Source organism: Carlito syrichta, unplaced genomic scaffold, assembly GCF_000164805.1.
Source record: "Carlito syrichta isolate Samal-C Ts95f unplaced genomic scaffold, Tarsius_syrichta-2.0.1 Scaffold312219, whole genome shotgun sequence".
Taxonomy (NCBI): domain Eukaryota; kingdom Metazoa; phylum Chordata; class Mammalia; order Primates; family Tarsiidae; genus Carlito; species Carlito syrichta.
In genome coordinates this window covers 103603-123469 of record NW_007256315.1, presented here as the reverse complement: position 1 = coordinate 123469, position 19867 = coordinate 103603, and the positions used below count along the sequence as shown (strand labels likewise).

The following is a 19867-nucleotide window of genomic DNA, read 5'->3' as shown; positions in this document are numbered from 1 at the left end:
CTGGGCAAACATGAAAGGTACATTGAGTTCCCTTTCTTGTACACATGAAGTAATAGATTCATTGGAATATGATTTCTTCCCCCACCCACTTCCATCAATTCAGAGTGCATTTTTTTTCCTTCTTCCAGTTCTCCGCGTGTTTATCAACTTTAAAGGGAAATTTAAGTCAGGAGGCAGTCAGAAGGACAGGCACAGAGCTCAGCTGGCTAGAGGTAGGGAAATTCCTCTCTGAAATTTCAAATGAACGGGCCTGGGCTGTTTCCCAAGGAATTTCCTTGAACTGTGGTTTGTTGGGTTTTTTTTGTGGGGAGGTCTCACTGGAGTGCAGTGGCATGATCACAGCTCAACTGCAGCCTTGACTTCCTGGGCTTAGGTGATCTTTCCACCTATGTCTCCTCCTATGTAGCTACAGGGATGTGCCACCATGCCTGGCTAAGTTGTTAATTTTTTTGTAGCGACGAGGCCTCACTATGTTGCTTAGGCTGATTTTGAACTCCTAGGCTTAAGCAATCCTCCCAAAGTGCTGAGATTATAGGTGTAAGCCACCGTGCTCAGTCTGTTGGTTTTTTCTTTTTCTTTTTTTTGGTAAAGTGACTATGTGTGTGCTTAATTTAAAACATTAAAAACAGCATGAAAAGTAAATTCACAAAAGTTTCAAATACCCATATGTAGTAGAATGAAACTGGACCCCTATTTCTCACTATACATAGAGTCAACTCAAGGTGGATTAAAGACTTAAACGTTAAGACCTGAAACTATACAACAACTAGAAGAAAAATTAGGGAAAACTCTTCAGGACATTGATCTAGGCAAAGATTTTTTGGCTAAGACCTCAAAAGCACAGACAACAGAAACAAAAATAAACAAATGGCACTATATTAAATTTAAAAGCTTCTGCATAGCGAAAGAATCAACAGAGTGAAGAGACAGCCTCTTGAGTGGGAGAAAATGTTTGTACACTATTCATCTGATGGGGAGCTAATATCCAAAACATATACTCTGGTTTCTCTTCAGATTGTATACATCTTTTGTCTTTGACCAAAATATACAAGGAGCTCAAACAGCTCAATAGTAAAAACAAACAATCCCATTAAAAATGGGTAAAGAGCCGGCTCGGTGGCTCAGCCTGTAATCCCGTGCCTTTGGGAGGCTGAGGTGAGTGGATTGCCTGAGCCCGTGGGTTCGAGACCCGTCTGGGCAGCGAGACCTCATCTCTGCAATAAATCAAAAAATCAGCCAGGTGTGGTAGCGCATGCCTGTAATTCCGGCTACTCGGAAGGCTGAGGCGGAAGGATCGCCGGAACCCAGCAGGTCGAGGCTGCGGTGGCCGGGAGCGGCCACTGCACTCCAGTCTGGGCGACAGAGTGAGACTCCAACTCAAAAACAAAACAAAACAAAATGGGCAAAGGAGCCGGGCTCAGTGGCTCAGCCTGTAATCCCGTGCCTTTGGGAGGCTGAGGTGAGTGAATTGCCTGAGCCCGCGGGTTCGAGACCCGCCTGGGCAGCAAGACCTCATCTCTACAATAAATCAAAAAATCAGCCGGGCATGGTAGCGCATGCCTGTAATTCTGGCTACTTGGAAGGCTGAGGTGGAAGGATTGCCGGAGCCCAGCAGGTGAGGCTGCGGTGGCCGGGAGCGGCCACTGCACTCCAGTCTGGGTGACCGAATGAGACTCCAACTGAAACAAACAAACATAAATGGGCAAAGGGCTGGGTGTGCTGGCTCATTCCTATAAACTCAGCAGTTTGGGAGTCTGAGACTGGAGAATTGCTTGGGCCTAGGAATTCAAGACCAGTATGGGCAACATAGCCAGACTTCATCCCTACAAAATATTAAAAAAATTAGCCAGGCATGGTAGCATGTGCCTGTAGTCCCAGCACTTTGGGAGACTAACGTGAGGCCCGGAGATTGAGGCTGTGGTAAGCCATGATTGTGCCACTGCACTCCAGCCTAGGTAACAGAATGATGTCTGACTCAAAAAAAAAAAGGGCAAAGGACATTAATGGACATTTCTCAAAAGAAAACATACAAGTGACCAATAGATAATGTGGAAAAAAAAAAAAAAGCTGAACATCCCTAATTATCAGGGAAATGCAAATCAAAACCACAGTGAGATATTATATTACCCCAGTTAGAATGACTATTTTTTTTCTTTTTTTTCTGAGTTGGAGTCTTACTCTGTCACCCAGACTGGAGTGCAGTGGCCGCTCCCGGCCACCGCAGCCTCGACCTGCTGGGCTCCGGCAATCCTTCCGCCTCAGCCTTCCAAGTAGCTGGAACTACAGGTGCGCGCTACTACTCCCAGCTAATTTTTTTTTATTTATTGTAGAGATGAGGTCTCACCAAGTTGCCCAGGCGGGTCTCGAACCCACAGGCTCAGGCAATCCACTCACCTCAGCCTCCCAAAGGCGTGGGATTACAGGCTGAGCCTGGGCTTTTTTTTTTTTTTTTTTTTTGAGCTGGAGTCTCACTCTGTCGCCCAGACTGGAATGCAGCTCCTGGCCACCGCAGCCTCGGCCTGCTGGGCTCCGGCGATACTTCCTCCTCAGCCTTTTTTTTTTTTTTGAGTAGGAGTCTCATTCTGTCGCCCAGACTGGAGTGCAGTGGCATGATCACAGCTCACTGTAGTCCGAACTTCCTGGAGTCAGGCAATCCTTCTACCTCAGTCTCTCAAGTAGTTGGGACTGCAGGCATGTACCACCATGCCCTGCTAATTTTTCTGACTTGTTTTGTTTTTGTAGAGTCGAGGTCTTACTATGTTGCCCAGGCTGGTCTTGAACTCCTGGGCTCAAGCAGTCCTCACGCTTTGACCTCCCAAAGTGCTAGAATTATAGACATGAGCCACCACGCCCAGCCAGTGGCTATTACTAAAAAGACAAAAAGGATGCAGAGAAAAGGGAACACTGAGGGAATGAAAATTCATACAACTACTATGGCAAACAGTATGGAGATTTCTCCAAAAACTAAAAATAGAAATATCATATGATCCAACAATCCCATGACTAACCATCCCAAAGGAAAATAAGTCATAGCTGGATGTGGTGGTGTGCACCTGTACTCCCAATTACTTAGGAAGCTGAGATAGGAGGATTTGTTGAGCCTAGGAGTTGAAGGCTGCAATAAATTGTGATTGCACCACTGTGCTCCAGAGAGAAGCAGGGTTAGAGGGCTGGGACCTTCCGTGCCACCACCAGCCTCCAGGGAGGAGAGGGAAGGGAATAAAGTTACACTGATCACCAGTGGCCAGTGGTTTAATCAGTCATGCCTACGTAATGAAGCCGCTACAAAAAAACCTAGAAGGACAGGGTTCTGATCACTAACCATGCAGAGATTCCTGAAGGGTGCTGTGCCCAAGGAGCGCATGGGAGCTTCCTGCCCCTTGCCATGCCGTGCCCTGTGTGTCTCATCATCTATGTCTTTGTAATATCCTTTATAATAAACCAGAGGTTGTATCAGTTGATCTAGCAAATTAATTGAACCTAAGGGGGCAAGGGAAATCTCTGACTGATAACTGGTCGATCAGACGCACAGGTAGACCCACCTGGGGCTTGCAATTGGCATTGAAAGTGAGGGCAGCCGTGCGGAACTGAGCACTCACCCTGTGGGATCTGATAGTGTACCTAGATAGGGTCAGAATTGAATTGGGAGGCACCTAGCTCGGGTCCACTGCAGAACTGATAGTTTACTTGTTAGTGGTTAGACATCACCACCCATTTGGTCACAGATGTCTTCTCTGTTGATTGTTGTGGTGTGAGAGCCGAGAAAACAGTTTGTGTATTTTTTCACTCTCAGAAGTACAGCCTCATTATTGGGTGATTATAATGTGCAGCCAAGGAAGGGAACCACTGCTGTACAATGTCCTACACAGTGCTACAGTGTGGTGTTATTCCATGCTGGACATTCTTGTTATGAAAGGAGATGAACGAGTTTAGTTCTAACATATTTCCTTATTTCGTATTATCAAGCACTGGCCAGTTATCTTAGTCTCTTACAAAGTGTTTTTCCAGGCAGCTTGTATTGCCTACTGGGATTGGGGAAATCCTAGGTTTGTGTGGAATTTTCCATGACTCTTAGCTCTGCACCATTAGTGTTGACTGCAGCTGCAGAGCTTTCCAGTGTGTCTGCCTCTGCTCTTCTCCCCTTTCTCTTTTTATAATGTCAGATGGATGTTAAACCTCACCTACAAGTCTTGGTATTGTGTTTGTGTTTAATACCCTGGTTCTAAGGACAGATCAGAAAATCGCATCTGAATTAACCTTTTGTTTATAAAGTGAGTCAGCGTGAGCACTCACCCTCTGGGATCTGATAGTGTACCTTTCCTCAGGTGTCATGTTTCCTGTCACAAAACCACCTTTTGTTTCTGGAGGCTCAAGCCTCTGACGAGGTGCTGGCTCATTCTTCAGCAATTTCTTCATTGGTGATCAGAATCAGCCTTTTGATCCTGTGATTGGAAGAGTTCTAAAAATGACAGCAGATAAAAGAAAACAGATTCAACCAGATAATGGCTTAGTTGTGTTTGGCAGAGTCTCACTCTGTCACCTAGATTGGAGTGCAGTGGCCGCTTCCAGCCACCGCAGCCTCGACCTGCTGGGCTCTGGCGATCCTTCCACCTCAGCCTTCCAAGTAGCCGGAATTACAGGCGCGTGCTACCACGCCCGGCTAATTTTTTTTTGATTTTATTGTAGAGATGAGGTCTCACCTGCCCAGGTGGGTCTCGAACCCGTGGGCTCAGGCAATCCACTCACCTCAGCCTCCCAAAGGCGTGGGATTACAGGCTGAGCCACCGAGCCTGGCTGGCTGGTCCCCTCTTATAGGGGAATTTTAAAGTCCTGAAAGTTTAGAAGGAGACTATAATAGGGATATATCTCCTTTTCTTTGGAGATTCTCTAGATCTCATGCAGAGGGGACTGCAGTAAGTTACAAAATTTCGTTCTCTCAGAGCAGTAGTTGAAGGTTGGGCTTGTTTGTTTACCATAACCTCCCCCTCCATGAGAGGCGTTCTAATCAAACCATACAGAGTTGACCCTTGAACAATGCAGGGGTTGGGGTGCTGGCCTCCTGCGCAGTCAAAAATCCATGTTTAACTTTTGACTCTCCAAACACTTAACTGCTGATAGCTTACTATTGACCAGAAACCTGATAATTTAGTCTATTAACACATATTTTGTCAGTTATACGTATTATATCCTGTGTCCTTAAAATAAAATAAAGGGAGCTAGAGAAAGGAAAGTGTTAAGCAAATCATAAGAAAGCCTGCAATCCCAGCACTTTGGGAGACCAAAGCAGAAGGATTCCCTGAGACCAGGAGTTCATGACCAATCTGGACAAGGTAGTGAGACCCCATCTCTACAAAAAAATTAAAAGCAAGAAAATCATACAGAAGAGAAAATACATGTACTACTCATTAGGTGGAAGTGAATTGTTATAAAGGTCTTCATCCTGTGGTCTTTATGTTGAGTAGGTTGAGGAGAGTTGTTCTGACTGTCTTGAGTGACAGAGGTGGAGGAGGAGGAGGAAAGGGTGGCAGGAGAGGCAGGTGTATAAGTGGACCCAGGCACATAGCGAACCTGCACAGTTCAAACCCATGTTGTTCAAGGGTCAGCTGCATTTTGAATAGGAACTAAAGGCAGTGTGTATATCTACTCCATTCTGGTCTCTGCTTTAGTGTTACTTCCTTCCCTGATCACCCTACCAAAGTGTAGTATTTCCCCAGAATAGGGAGTAAAGTATTCTCTATTCCTTCTCCCTACTTTCTTTCCTTCATAACACCTATTACCTGACATTATGTAAGTTCTATGAGGATAGTGACATTTCATTTTCTCTGTTGTATTCCTGGGGCCTGGAACCTAGTTGGGTGTTCATTAAATTTTTTTTTTTTTATTTTGAGTTGGAGGCTTACTCTGTCGCCCAGACTGGAGTGCAGTGGCAGGCTCACGGCCACCACCGCCTCTACCTGCTGGGCTCAGGTGATCCTTCCACTTAAGCCTTCCGAGTAGTTGGAACTACAAGTGCATACCACCATGCCCAGTTAATTTTTTGTTTTTTTATTGTCAAGACGAGTTCTGGCCAAGTTGCAAGAGGTCTTTGCCAAGTTGTTGGTCTCGAACCTCTGGGCTCAGGCAGTCCTCTCCTCAGCCTCCCACAGTGCTGGGATTATAGGTGTGAGCCACAGTGCCCAGCTTTTTAAAAAATAAACATAGTGATTGATCCTTCTGGTCTTAAAACTTGAAACTTACATTTGTCTTATTTGGGTTCCTTTCTCAGGAACTGACCCTCAGCTCTACAGTATCAAGGAACTGAAACTCAACAGATTACTGCATTCAGGCGCAAGGGGATGGCAGAGGAGGTGTAAACAACCTCCTCTCTTAATTCTCCCCAACTCCTCCTTACCACTTTCTCTTCCTTATCCCTCCCTAATTCCTGTTTTCTCTGTTCCTGCTGAACTATATAAGCCCCTGACTTCAGAGAGATGAGAAAACATGTTCTCCTTGGCCGATATCACTGGAATGAAAGGCTTTCTTCCCTGCTAGTACTGGTTGTCTGAGTGGTTGACTTTCTTGCCTTGGTTCTGCAATCAACAGGACCCCAACCAAACCCCTATGAACTAACAATTTAAATAGCCGGACATTTGCATACCATTTTTCTTTTTGGTTTTGCCTTTAGTCTTTGCTCAGTGATTCTCAAACTTTATTGGGCATGTTAATTAGTATATCAGGTATAAAACCATTTATTTAGAACTTTGTGGGCATTATAAGAAATTTTCAGCTGGGTGTGGTAGCTTAAGTCTGGAGTTCCAGCACTTTGGGAGGCTGAGGTAGGAGGATTGTTTGAGTCAGAAGTTCAAGACCAGCCTGGGCAACATAGTGAGATCCTGTCTCTACAGAAATTAAAAATATTAGCTGGGCATGGTGGCATATACCTGTAGCTCCAGCTTCTCAGGAGGCTGAGCTCAGGAGGTCGAGGCTGTGGTGAGCTGTGATTATGCCACTGCACTTCAGTGCAGGTGACAGAGTGAGACCCCCAATTCAAAAAGTAAATACAATTTAAAAAATAACTTTGTGCTATTTTTTACTTTTCACTTTGAGGTAAGATGTAACACCATTGTACTTTTTCCATAATTTGTAAAAAGAGGAATACCTTGCTATTTAGATTGTGAAGCTGGAGAAGTTTAATGCCCATTTGGCTCAGTTCCACTGGATCCCACGTGATTTGTCACCTATTTTGGTGGTGATGGCAATTAGAGAAGGGGAGTTTAAGTGTTATAGTCTGATTGGAAGATAACATGCTGAAATTGAACTTTCCTGTACCAGTCAAAATGAGTGTGTCATATGGGTTGTGGGGCTTAATGTTTGGAGAAAGGATAACATAAGGCCTGTCTTTCCTCAGCCTGGGAGTGGTGATGATAAATTGAGATGAGTGAAAACACCTTGAGGTAAAGATGTCGCGAACCCAGGAAGTCTTGGATACTCGGAAAGGTCATTGGGCAATGAGAGCAAAGGCAGACGTTCTGTGATGGAAGCCTCACTCCTTTATGGATTATCTCAATGAAGGCAGGACGTGTCCTGGGAAACGCTGGGTGTCAGATATGCCTTTAGCACAGTGGGCATGGGAGGTTTGATCCCGATGCACTAGATGTAAGTTTTACTGCTGCACTTTTCCCGTCCTAAGTGAAAAGGACTACGTTCTAACATGATTTCACCACTCTGTTGTTCCTCTTCCCTCCTCCTTTTAGTTGGCTGATTGCAATTCTGGCCCAGCTCAACCCTCTCTTTGGACCACAGCTGAAAAATGAAACCATCTGGTATCTGAAGTACCACTGGCCTTGAGGAAGAAGACATGCTCTATGGTGCTCAGTCTTGGAGGTGACTAAACTTTTGACCTTTCACATCAGCATTATCAGTCTGTGAGAGTTTGACTTGACTTTTTCTCAGAATTTTATGTCCATTTTAATCTCTGACAAGGACAGGCTGCTGACAACAAACACGGTCAAGAGCAGAAATAAGCTTGGAACTTAGGCCATTCACCCTACCTGAAGCTTAGGAGTTTACTCATAAGATAATTTATTTTTTTAAATTAGAAAATACAGTTTATTTAAAAGTAATGAGAGAGAAGTTTTACCTCCTCAAAGTGGGGGAGGAGGCCAAAGCCAGGAACATCTAAACGCACCCCATAACTTAAAGAGCACATGGCCACACCAGAGTCTAGCAAGGCAATGGCCTCTTTTTAAATTCTATTACCCAGACTGGGTGCTGTGGCTCACGCTATAATCCTAGCACTTTGGGAGGCTGAGGTGAGAGAATTGCCTGAGTTCACGGGTTCGAGACCAGCCTGGGCAACTTGGCAAGACCTCATCTCTGCAACAAATCAAAAAATTGGTCGAGTGTGGTGGCATGTGCCTATAGTTCCAGCTACTTGAAAGACTGAGGGGGAAGGATCACCTGAGCCCAGCAGGTCGAGGCTGCGGTGCCACTGTATTCCAGCATGGGCAACAGAGTGAGACTCTGACCAAAAACAAAAAAATTCTATTACTCTGCCTTTTAAAGTAAATACAGTTTGGGCCAGGTGTAGCTCACGTTTTTAATCCCAGCATTTTGGGAGGCTGGGGCGAGAGGATTACTTGAGCCCAGGAGTTTGATACCAGCAGGCAACATAGCAAGACCTCATCTCTACAAAAAAATTTTTAAAAAATTAGTCGGGCATGGTGGCACATGCCTGTTGTAGTCCCAGCTACTTGGAAGGATCACATGAGCTCCGGAGGTCAAGGCTGTGGTGAGCTGTGATCATACTACTGCACTCTAACCTGGGTGATAGAGTGAGACCTCCCCCCAACTCAAAAACAGATAAATAAATAGTTTGATTTATAGAATTATGCTTGCATCACTCTTTCAGGCATAGATCAGAAAGGTGACTGCTTACACTTGGCATTGTGAGTTCCAGCAACTATAAGGGGTAGCTTGTAGGTTTAAAATTAAGGTTTCTTTCCAACAGTGGTCAGCTGTCTGAACAGAACCCTTCCGAGACAGTGTTACACTGCTAGGAGAGCAGCATCTTGTCTTCTTCATCTGGTTGCTTCCTACACTGTTCTGGTGGCATCTGGCACTGGTGCAGGGCAGAACTCTCCTTCCTTGAGAGTGTGCTAAGCATTCACTTCAGCTGCTTAGTTCTGTCTGGGAGCAGACACAAAAAAAATTAAGAGGGTTTCTGAATGCACTGGGTGAAGAGAGAGACAAGGGCCTTTTGAAAATTGGCAGCTGGGCAACCTCCTCGGATCCCCTCCCACTGTGGGATCTTTTCTGTTCTCTTAATAAATCCTGCTTTCAAAAAGAAAGAAAGAAAGAAAATTGGCAGCTTTCAGCCATGTGTGATGGCTCACGCCTATAATCCCGGCTGAGTTGAGAGGGTTGCCTAAGCCCAGGGGTTCGAGACCAGCCTGGGCAACTTGGCAAGACCACATCTCTACAAAAAACAAAAAACAAACAAAAAAAAACTAGCTGGGCGTGGTAGTGTGTCTCTGTAGTTCCGCCTACTTGGAAGGCTGAGGCGGAAAGGTCGCCTGAGCCAAGTGGGTCGAGGCTTTGGTAGTCGTGAGTGTGGCACTGCCCTCCAGCCTGGGTGACAGTGGGACTCTGACTCAAAGAAAAGAAAATTGGTAGCTTTCATTTGGTCCCGAGCATTTGAAGTAAGTAATGATGTTATGGAAAGATATAGGCACTGGCTGAAAGTCAGGAAATCTGTCATTTCATCTGTTCTTCTGTCTCCATTATTTTGTTAAATGGAAGTTAATGCTCAATGCTGGACTTGATGTAGTTTTGGCTTTTGATGGGAGTGCATTTTAGGTGATACTGTAAACTGCATATTGCCCCCATCAGGAGACACATGTCTGGTTCTACTATTTTTAGTGATGCTAACATGTGTTCTCTGAGTTCAGATAATGACAACTTGCTTCCTCTAGTTGTAAAGTTTTCTGTCAGCCTTTTGTCCAGTGATTTTTATCCCTTGGTGATCATAGCCTGAATTAATCATTTCAGTAGAAATTGCAAAGTGATGATTTTCTAATTCTGTCGTTACTTCCACACTTGATTAGCCGAAATGCTTCTATAATATAAAGATAAACTTTCAGCCGGGCTCGGTGGCTCAGCCTATAATCCCGCGCCTTGGGAAGCTGAGGTGAGTGGATTGCCTGAGCCTGCGGGGTTCGAGACCCGCCTGGGCAACTTGGTGTGAGACCTCATCTCTACAATAAATCAAAAAATTAGCCGGGCGTGGTAGTGCTTGCCGTAATTCCAGCTACTTGGAAGGCTGAGGCAGAAGGATCGCTGGAGCCCCAGCAGGTCGAGGCTGCAGTGGCCGGGAGCAGCCACTGCACTCCAGTCTGGGCGACAGAGTGAGACTCCAACTCAAAAAAAAAGATAAACTTTCTCTTATCAATGAAGATTATTTAGTAACTATGAAATGCAGGAAAAACAAAATGCATATTTAAATCTTGTTTTTAAAACTTTCATAGTATATGTTAGTGTCCAAGTTCCTTTCAGGGTATTCTATGAAGTTTTCTTGTCTTTTTAATTTTAAGTGATTTCTTTCTTTTCTTTTTTTTTTTGAGTTTCACTCTGTCGCCCAGGCTGGAGTGCAGTGCCATGCTTACGGCCACCACAGCCTTGATATGCTGGGCTCAGACAATCCTTCCGAATTTCATTTATTATTATCATTACATTCAATTATTATTTTCTTGAGCCTGTTTAGGCTGGCTTCTATGTCCTTTTGATGTTAGTTTTGGTAGTTTCCTTACTTTCTGGCAACATCTAGATGACCTAGGCTCCTCTTGTATATTTTCTGTTCCAGATTTGGATTCAGCTGTTTCTCCAGTTGCTTTCTAAATTTCCCACTAAAAGGATCTCTGGTTTACTAGTCAGTCCTCAAGCCCAGTTGACCCTGGTTCCTTTCAGTGGGAATGGTAAAGCCAGCATATGACTGCTAGGTTCATTCATGGCTGCCAGGGTATTGTTGCCTCCAAGGCTTTGCAGTGGAGAGAGCCAGGAAGTATGTATTTTTCATTTTCTTTTTTTTTTTGAGTTGGAGTCTCACTCTTGCCCAGACTGGATGGAGTGGCCGCTCCCGGCCGCCACAACCTCGACCTGCTGGGCTCCGGCGATCCTTCCACCTCAGCCTTCCAAGTAGCCGGAATTACAGGCATGTGCTACCACGCCTGGCTGATTTTTTGATTTATTGTAGAGATGAGGTCTCGCTGCCCAGGCGGGTCTCGAACCCGCGGGCTCAGGCAGACAATCCACTCACCTCAGCCTCCCAAAGGCACGGGATTACAGGCTGAGCCACTGAGCCCGGCTGGAAGTATGTATTTTTAAAAAGAAAAAAAAATAATGAGTTCACATCAGTATTTCCTTTTTTCTTCTTCTTTGAGTCAGAGTCTCACTGTCACCCAGGCTGGAGTGCAGTAGCATGATCTTGGCCACCGCAGCCTCCACCTGCTGGGCTTAGGCAATTCTTCTACCTCATCCTTCCAGGTAGCTGGAACTACAGGCATGCGCTACCGCACCTGGCTACTTTTTTGATTTATTGTAGAGACAAGGTCTTACCATGTTGCCCAGGTGGGTCTCGAACCTGTGGGTTCAGGCAATCCTCTCGCCTCTGCCTCCTGAAATCTCTCTGTGCTGAGATTACAGGTGTGAGCCACTGTACCCGGCTTCACATCAATATTTCTAACTTACATTAAACACTACAGGATTTTTATATAACTTCTTTATTTTTATACTTGAATACCATTCACCTGTGCTAAAAATCTTAGTTCTTAATAATAATAACTTTTATTATTCTGCAATACATAAAAAGTATTTTCAAAATAACACCAATGTAACTAATAGCTAAAAGTTTATTTATTTATTTTCAAGTCAGGGTCTCATTCTGTCACCTGGGCTGGTGTGTAGTGGCACAGTCATGGTTCAACTGCAGCCTCGACTTCCTGGGCTCAAGCAGTAACCTGCCCCCCTCTGCCCCCCGCATCCCAAGTAGCTGGGACTTTGGGCATGTGACACCTTGCCCAGGTAATTTTCATATTTTTTGTAGAAACAAGGTCTCAATATATTGCCCAGGCTCTAGAAGTTTATTGATTTCTTTGCTGCTGTATTTGTCCTTAGAACAAATAAAGAACAGAATGCTGTTTTCTGAGGCCACTTAAAATAATTATTTCCCCTGATGGTTTTGTCACTCATTTGCCATACAGTTAAATTGAGATGTTTGTGTTAATCTATAATATTTTTTCTTTTTGATTTGCTACTATTTTGTGACTATATAAAACATATTTTCAAAGTCAAAATGAAAAACAGCACTCACTATAGAATATAGAGCGATGATATATTCTGAGAACTCTATCCTTTTAGTGTTTCACTTTGCAAAGATTAAGCAAGCCGGGCTCTTTGGCTCAGCCTGTAATCCCGTGCCTTTGGGAGGCTGAGGTGAGTGGATTGCCTGAGCCCGCGGGTTCGAGACCCGCCTGGGCAACTTGGCGAGACCTCATCTCCACAATAAATCAAAAAAAATTAGCCGAGCGTGGTAGTGCATGCCTGTAGTTCCAGCTACTTGGAAGACTGAGGCGGAGGGATCGCCAGATCCCAGCAGGTCGAGGCTGCAGTGGCCAGGAGCGGCCACTGCACTCCAGTCTGGGCGACAGTGAGACTCCAACTCAAAAAAAAAAAGATTAAGCAAATTCATACATTCATTCATACACACCCACACACATATACTACATACACACTGCTGTTACGGAAAAGACATCACTATATACATTATTTTGTACCTTGTTTTATTCACTAAGCAGTACAGCTAGAGATCGCTGCATATTAGTATATAGATCTCTATACACTGAAACCACTGAAAATCCTTGTGGGGGTTTTCCAGTCTTTTGCTATTATTGATAAAGCCACAGTGCCATCATATGCATATGACATTTTCTATTTTTGCCAGTGACCTTTGTAGTAGATTCCTTGAAAATGAACTTTTTGAGTTCAAGGCTTGTATACTTTTTCTAGATATTTCTGCATTCCCTTCCATGGGGATTGTAACATTTTTGCATTTTAACCAACAATATGAGAGTGCCTGTTGTCCCACAGCTTGGATCTTGCCAGTCTTAAATGGTCAGCTTTTTTTTTTTTTTTCCATGAATTGGAGCCTCAATCTGTCACCTAGGCTAGAATGCAGTGGCTTGCTTATGGCCACTGCAGCCTTGACCTGCTGGGCTCAGGTGATCCTTTTGCCTCAGCCTCCTGAGTAGCTGGGCCTCCAGGTGCATGCCATAATGCCCAGCTAATGTTTTGGTTTATTGTAGAGACGTTGTCTCACCAAATTGCCCAGCTGGTCTGGCACCTGTGGGCTCAAGCAGTCCTTAAGACCTCTGCCTCCCAAGGTGCTGGCATCGCAGGCATGAGCCACTGTACCTGGCCAGTAGTCAGCTTTCTTATTCCTTAGAGTTTTGTCTTTACCCAAAGGGATTTTAGTTTCCCTTTTATATTGATTTTTAAATTTGACACTTAAACTATCACTTTTAAAGCTGCCTTTTCCAACAAGTGCTTTTGTTTTCTACCCTTCCTTTCAACTGCAGTGTTAGGTAAGGCTGCTGATTGGGGTTTAAAGCTGAGAACTTCAGCCCTCAGTTGGATCTAGTCCCAGAATTGCTTCTCACTTAGCTTCTCTGAGTTTGACTTCCTTCCCCTATAAGAGAGTTAGGTCTTTTGACACTGAATGACACTGGGTGGGTAAATCTGAAGAGATTTAATCTATCCTTTCTTTTCAGTGTCCTTTCTGTTAACCAGTTGGCAAATTCCTCACGTTTATTCTGTGGTCTGCAGCACAAACTACTTGAAACCCCTATATTAAAGTAGTTCCTGCCGGGTTCAGTGGCTCACTCCTGTAATCTCAGTGCTTTGGGAGCCCAAGATGAAACGATCACTTCAAGAGATCTGCTATCTGGCACTTTCTGGAACACTGGCAAATTTTTTTTTAAAAAGAGCAAGATCTAATCTCTGTCTAACTCTTAAGACAGAAGGGCCTCACTTTTCTTGGTGATAAAATCCAAAGATTGAGCTTTAAAGAATGGTAAAGATCTTTTAAACTTTGCACTTTTACACAATGGAGATGTAATACAGGAATGTAGAAACCAGATTTAGAACAGACATGGTATTCAGCAGGGAAAAATAAGGATCAGTCAAGATTTATAATAGTTTTATACAAATGAAATTGACTCAACCTGAACAACACACTGTTAAACAGATGGCTGATCTTTCGCTACTTTAATCATTGTAATTGTCATGATTTTCTTTCTCATATAGAAGAATTGACCAGAATTGACAAGAGGCTGAATTTTAGCACATTATGTTTATTGACTGGAAATCTTACTTTATTTATGGTTTTTTTGTCCTTTTGTTCTTTGACTGTAAATTGGCTGAAAATCTTGTCCAATACTCCCAAGAACAGTGCTCACTCCATCTCTGCCCCCTGCCAGCCTTATGTGTTTCCCGTAGATTCCTGTGTATGGCTTCAGAAGATGTTTGTGGAACTCTGACATCAAGGTTGCTGTATTTGCTGATGTTCACTTTTCTGCAGCCTTGGGGGAGGGGGGGGTCTGTTGCTAGTTGGGAATCTGCTTGTAGATTTGATTTCAGACCCAGTGGTCTGCAAGTGAGTTGGTTTACCACACCATTGTTGTATGGAAGATGAGCTTATATGGTTTACTGCAATCTGAAAGGGCAGAAATTCTATTTTATTATAAAGTCTGGGACAGGGAAGTATTAGAGGATATTGGTAATTTGGCCTCTGCCCTGTGGGAGCTGTTGTTCTATGCATTCCAGAAATGTTTACATGCTCATGAGGTGTGTAGTACTCAGTAGGGATTTCAGAGAAGGGGGTGGGCTCCCAAGGGGCTTATAATCTGTGGGGTTTAAGGCATCCTTGGGAAACGGCCAACAGTGCAAGTGTTTTGTGGTTAAAGAGTGTATATTCGGCTGGGCTCGGTGGCTCAGCCTGTAATCCCCTGCCTTTGGGAGGCTGAGGTGAGTGGATTGCCTGAGCCTGCGGGTTCGAGACCCGCCTGGGCAGCAAGACCTCACCTCTACAATAAAGCAAAAAATCAGCCGGGTGTAGTAGCACATACCTGTAATTCCGGCTACTTGGAAGGCTGAGACGGAAGGATCGCCGGAACCCGGCAGGTGGAGGCTGCGGTGACCGGGAGCGGCCACTGCACTCCAGTCTGGGTGACAGAGTGAGACTCCAACTCAAAAAAAACAAACAAAGAGTGTATATTCGGCCGGGCTCAGTGGCTCAGCCTGTAATCCCAGCACTTTGGGAGACTGAGGCGAATGGATTGCCTAAGCCTAAGCCTGCAAGTTTGAAACCAGCCCAGGCAACTTGGTGAGACCTCGTCTCTACAATTAAAAAAAAAAAAAAGAGTATATATTCTACTCTGACTGCTCCTGCTGGGTATTTGGCAGCCATTTTAGACTCAGCCTTGCCTCCTTTTCAGTTCCCTATGTCATAGTTGTCCCTGTCACTTAGGGTCAGAACTTGTGTCGTCACTTCTTTCTCCTCTTCCTCAAGTCCTTTTGTTCTTGTCACGTCTCTCATGTCTACCCTTCTTCCTGTTCCTCTTTAGCACCCTGATTTCTCCCCAGCTCTCTGCAGCTCTGACTTAGGATGGAGTCCCCTACTCGTACATGTAGCAGAGCCCACCCTCGTTTGTCATTCTGGCGTAGCTCTTCCAGAGACAGGTCTGCTTGCCTCAGACGTTTCCAGTAGTTCTTCATGGGCTATAGTAGGACTTGTTTTTCTCTAACCTGAGGTCCCTCATTGAGGTGGGCACATGCCCTTGGAAATGCAATGCATAGTGTTAGCACACAGCTTTTGCCAGAGCTACCAGCGGTCCCATGAGCCACTGCAGATAAGAACGGCCAACCTGCAGGTCGTGTCCGGTTTTGACTCAGCCATCAAAGCCTGCCCAGGCTGCCCTCAAACCAGCCTTTCTTCTCTCTGCTGTCCTCCAGGCCCTAGTGCTGCCAGCCCTGCTGTTTTCATGGTCTTGACCTAATTAGCTTTAGTTGGCTTTTCCTGCTCTCACTGCCCTGCTACATTCATTAATTTAGAAAGCAGCTCAGCAAACACGCTCTGCTGTGAACATTCCTTCTGCCTTCTTGCCTCAGCTCACCCTCACCCCTTCTCTCTCAGTTCTTTCTGGTGCTTTCTTTTTCAGTGCCCAGCTCGCAAATTCTTGTACTTCCTTCCTGGCCACTTTGTTTCAGAGTGCTTTCTTCCCTTCCTGAATGTATTTGGCTCTCTAGTCTTTGCCATTCATCTGGTGTGTTGCCTTGAATTGTTAAATATGGAACCCCAGAACCTCTTCATTTGCTGCTTGTATTTCATCGTCTACAATACAGAACCTTACATGTCAGAATTAAGAAGGAATTATTTTGCAAATTTATGTGAAATGAAAGAGTACAGTTAAAAATTAAGCCAGGCATACATATCCTTTAAGAAATACATTCACAGCTGGGCACGGTGGCTCACACCTGTAATCCCAGCACTTTGGGAGGTGGAGGCAAGAGGATTGCCTGAGTTCAGAGGTTCAAGACCAGCCCTGGCAATTTGGTAAGACCTTATTTCTACAATTAATCAAAATTAGGTGGGTGTGGTGGCTCATGCCTATGGTTCCAGCTACTTGGAAGGCCAAGGCAGAAGGATCACCTGAGCCCAGCAGGTTGAGACTTCCGTGACAGAGAGTGTGCCACTGTACTCTGGGCAACAGAGTGGGACTCCAACCACCCAAAAAAGAAAAAACAGAAATACATTCACTTACCCACAGGTTTCTTGGTTCTGGCCTTAATATTTTATATTATTGTCACTCTTAGTTTTATCTGATAGTAACCTTAGTGATCCCCTTATCTTGCAAAATGAGAACATGGACCCTTTGATTGAGTTCTCTGGTCCCACCCTCCAAGCAGCTATTTCAGATCAGAGATGATGAGAATATGTGCTTCCTTATATTCTTTCAAAATCAAACCTCAGGACCATGCCATTTAACAATGCTCATTCACATTTATTTTATTTCTTTTTTATTTTTATAGAATTCAGACTGGTCTTGAATTCCTGGGCTCTAGCAATCCTCCTGCCTCAGCCTCCTTAAGTGCTGAGATTATAGGCATGAGCCTCTATGCCCAGCCCATGTTTATCTTAAACTGGTGTCATTGAGCTTGAAATTATCCCCCCTTCGTGTATGGTTTTTCAAAAGTGAAGACCTATTTTTCCCTTTGTTGATGGTCTTTGTTAAAAGGGCCTGAACGATGAAGAAATCTAATCAGTATACTCTTCATGGAAAAGTAACACACAAAACATGTATAATCACTACTTCAGTATTCTCAGGTAAAATTTATAATCTGCCTGGAACAGGTTTGTACAGAGAGGCTGTCGTGGCAGTCTAAGGAAGAGAACAGAGAGTTATCCTTAGGCTAAATAAAAGGCTTTATGAGGCTTTTGGACCACAAGGAACAGTAGCCCTGGGAATTGCCACTTCTTGGCCTGATGCTGGTTTTCTATTACATTGTGAAGAGTCTTCTAGCTTCCTCTGAGTTGTATATATTTTGTTTGAAGTGTCTTGCCTAAGGGGTCTCTAGCATCCTGGTGTTTTCTGCCATCAAGGGGAATTGGACTCCCCAGCTTATAGGACTTTGCAGCCAACACTTGTCTACCGTTTCTTTTATAGTCAGGGTCTCACTCTGTTGCCCAAGCTGGAGTACAGTGGCACAATCACAGTTCACTGCAGCCTCCACCTCCTGGCCTCAGGTGATCCTTCTGCCTCAGCCTTCCAAAGTGCTGGAACTTTTTTTTTTTTTTTTTTGAGTTGGAGTCTCACTCTGTCGCCCAGACTGGAGTGCAGTGGCCGCTCCCGGCCCCCGCAGCCTCGACCTGCTGGGCTCCGGCGATCCTTCCGCCTCAGCCTTCCAAGTAGCTGGAATTACAGGCATTTACTACCACACCCGGCTGATTTTTTGATTTACTGTAGAGATGAGGTCTCACTGCCCAGGCGGGTCTTGAACCCGCGGGCTCAGGCAATCCACTCACCTCAACCTCCCAAAGGTGTGGGATTACAGGCTGAGCCACCAAGCCCGGCTTGGAACTTTTTTTTTTGAGTGTCTCACTCTGTTGCCCAGGCTGAAGTGCAGTGGCACACTCATGGCCACCTCAGCTGTGCAAGTAACTGGAACTACAGGCACACGCCACCATCACACTCAGCTAATTTTTTTTTTTTTGAGTTGGAGTCTCAAGGCCACCACAGCCCCAACCTGCTGGTCTCAGGTGATCCTTCTGCCTCAGCCTTCCAAGTAACTGGAACCACAGGCACATACCACTCCACCCAGCTAACTTTTTGGTAGAGACGAGGTCTGACCATGTTGCCCAGGCTGGTCTCAAACCCGTGTCCTCAGGCAATCCTCTCACTTCCACCTCTCGGAGTGCTGGGATTACAGGCGTGAGCCAATGTACCTAACTTTATTGGCTTTTTAATTTCAAAAGCAGCGTATGTGGCGAAATTGATGTTGATATATATAGTATAGCAGAAGCTTTAGATAAAGGAGTTCATGTGACCACTGTTAGTTTAATGTGTAAAAGTAACTTTAAATATTTGCTAGCTGTGAAAGGATGGTGTGGAATTAAAGCTACTAAAAAAAGAAAATTGTCATTTGTCACCTACATTTTTGGCAAGAGTGGGGAACAGGCTAGAGGGCAGCCTGCTCTTTGGGAGTCTAAAGTGGAGAGGAGCTCGCCTTGCCTGTGGTCACCTTGCTTCCTTGTCCTAAGAGGGAAGGGAAAGTACAGACTCTGGAAACCAAAGGGAACATACTAGACTCCAGTTCTGTCGGTCTCAGTCAGTTCACTTCCTGCTTCTGTAACGTAGTGAGTTCACAAGTTCAGCAGTGCCCTTGGTTATTGGATCTCCTGCTGTAACCCTGCAAAACCTGCCCAAACTTACCCTGAGTTGGTTAGTCCACTTTTCATTTTTTGTTGTGCTCCTGCATATTTTAAAGTATTGGCCTGATTCACTTTCCTGATGTGAACCTCTAGCTCTCCTGAGGAAGGTATGAGGACCAGTCACTAGAACCATTTTGTTTTGCAGGTCACAAGAAGAGAATTCTTTCTAGATGGGAGGTCACCTCCACACCCAGACCACCTTTCTTGCCTTGCCTGTTTTGCCGTCTGCTGCCTTAAATGTTCACACCACGTTGAGTGTCTTATTCCACAATGCAATGTTTCTTCCTTTGCCTTTTTCTACACTTCGATGTGCCTACATATTCTAAACTGTACCTGCTCCACAAGATGGTGACGCCCTCTCCTGAGACAGGATGTTCTTCTGAGAAACATGCTGCTCTCTCCTCAGAATCTGGATTTGAAGATGGATCCTGTCTCCTCACCACATGAGAGTCAGCGAAGTGTTTAAAAACTGCTGCAAGACAAACATGCTCCAGTGTACCAGTTAGGAGAGCATGCTCAGAGGACTGTCCCAGCAGAGACACCAAACTTTGTTTTCAGGGTGAATTTCTTATTTCTGCCATCTTTTGGAATAAATTATTTTTCTGCTTTCTATGGAAATCTGGCTTTGATGTTTGTACAGCTCATTTTTGTAAGTTTTTCTATCCCTCAATAATGCCTTTTTAAAAAACAATTTTGCCAGGCAAAGTGGCTCACGCCTGTAATCCTAGCACTTTGGGAGGCCAAGGTGGGAGTATTGCTTGAGCTCAGGAGTTTGAGACCAGCCTGGGCAACATAGTGAGACCTCGTCTCTACAAAAAATTAAAAAATTAACCAGGCCTTGTGGCA

The 19867-nt window shown here is 44.7% G+C and overlaps 1 protein-coding gene across 1 annotated transcript in view; it reads left to right on the top strand.

Annotated features, from left to right (window-relative positions):
* Positions 1-19639, top strand: part of ATP6V0E1 (ATPase H+ transporting V0 subunit e1) — a 48038-nt gene extending 28399 nt beyond the window's left edge. The window contains exons 3-4 of the mRNA XM_008069811.1: positions 7734-7863; positions 19167-19639. Of these exons, the coding sequence (XP_008068002.1) occupies positions 7734-7827 (94 nt within the window). The 3' untranslated portion in view covers positions 7828-7863; positions 19167-19639. The remainder of the gene's footprint in view (positions 1-7733; positions 7864-19166) is intronic.
* The last annotated feature ends 228 nt before the right edge of the window (positions 19640-19867 follow it).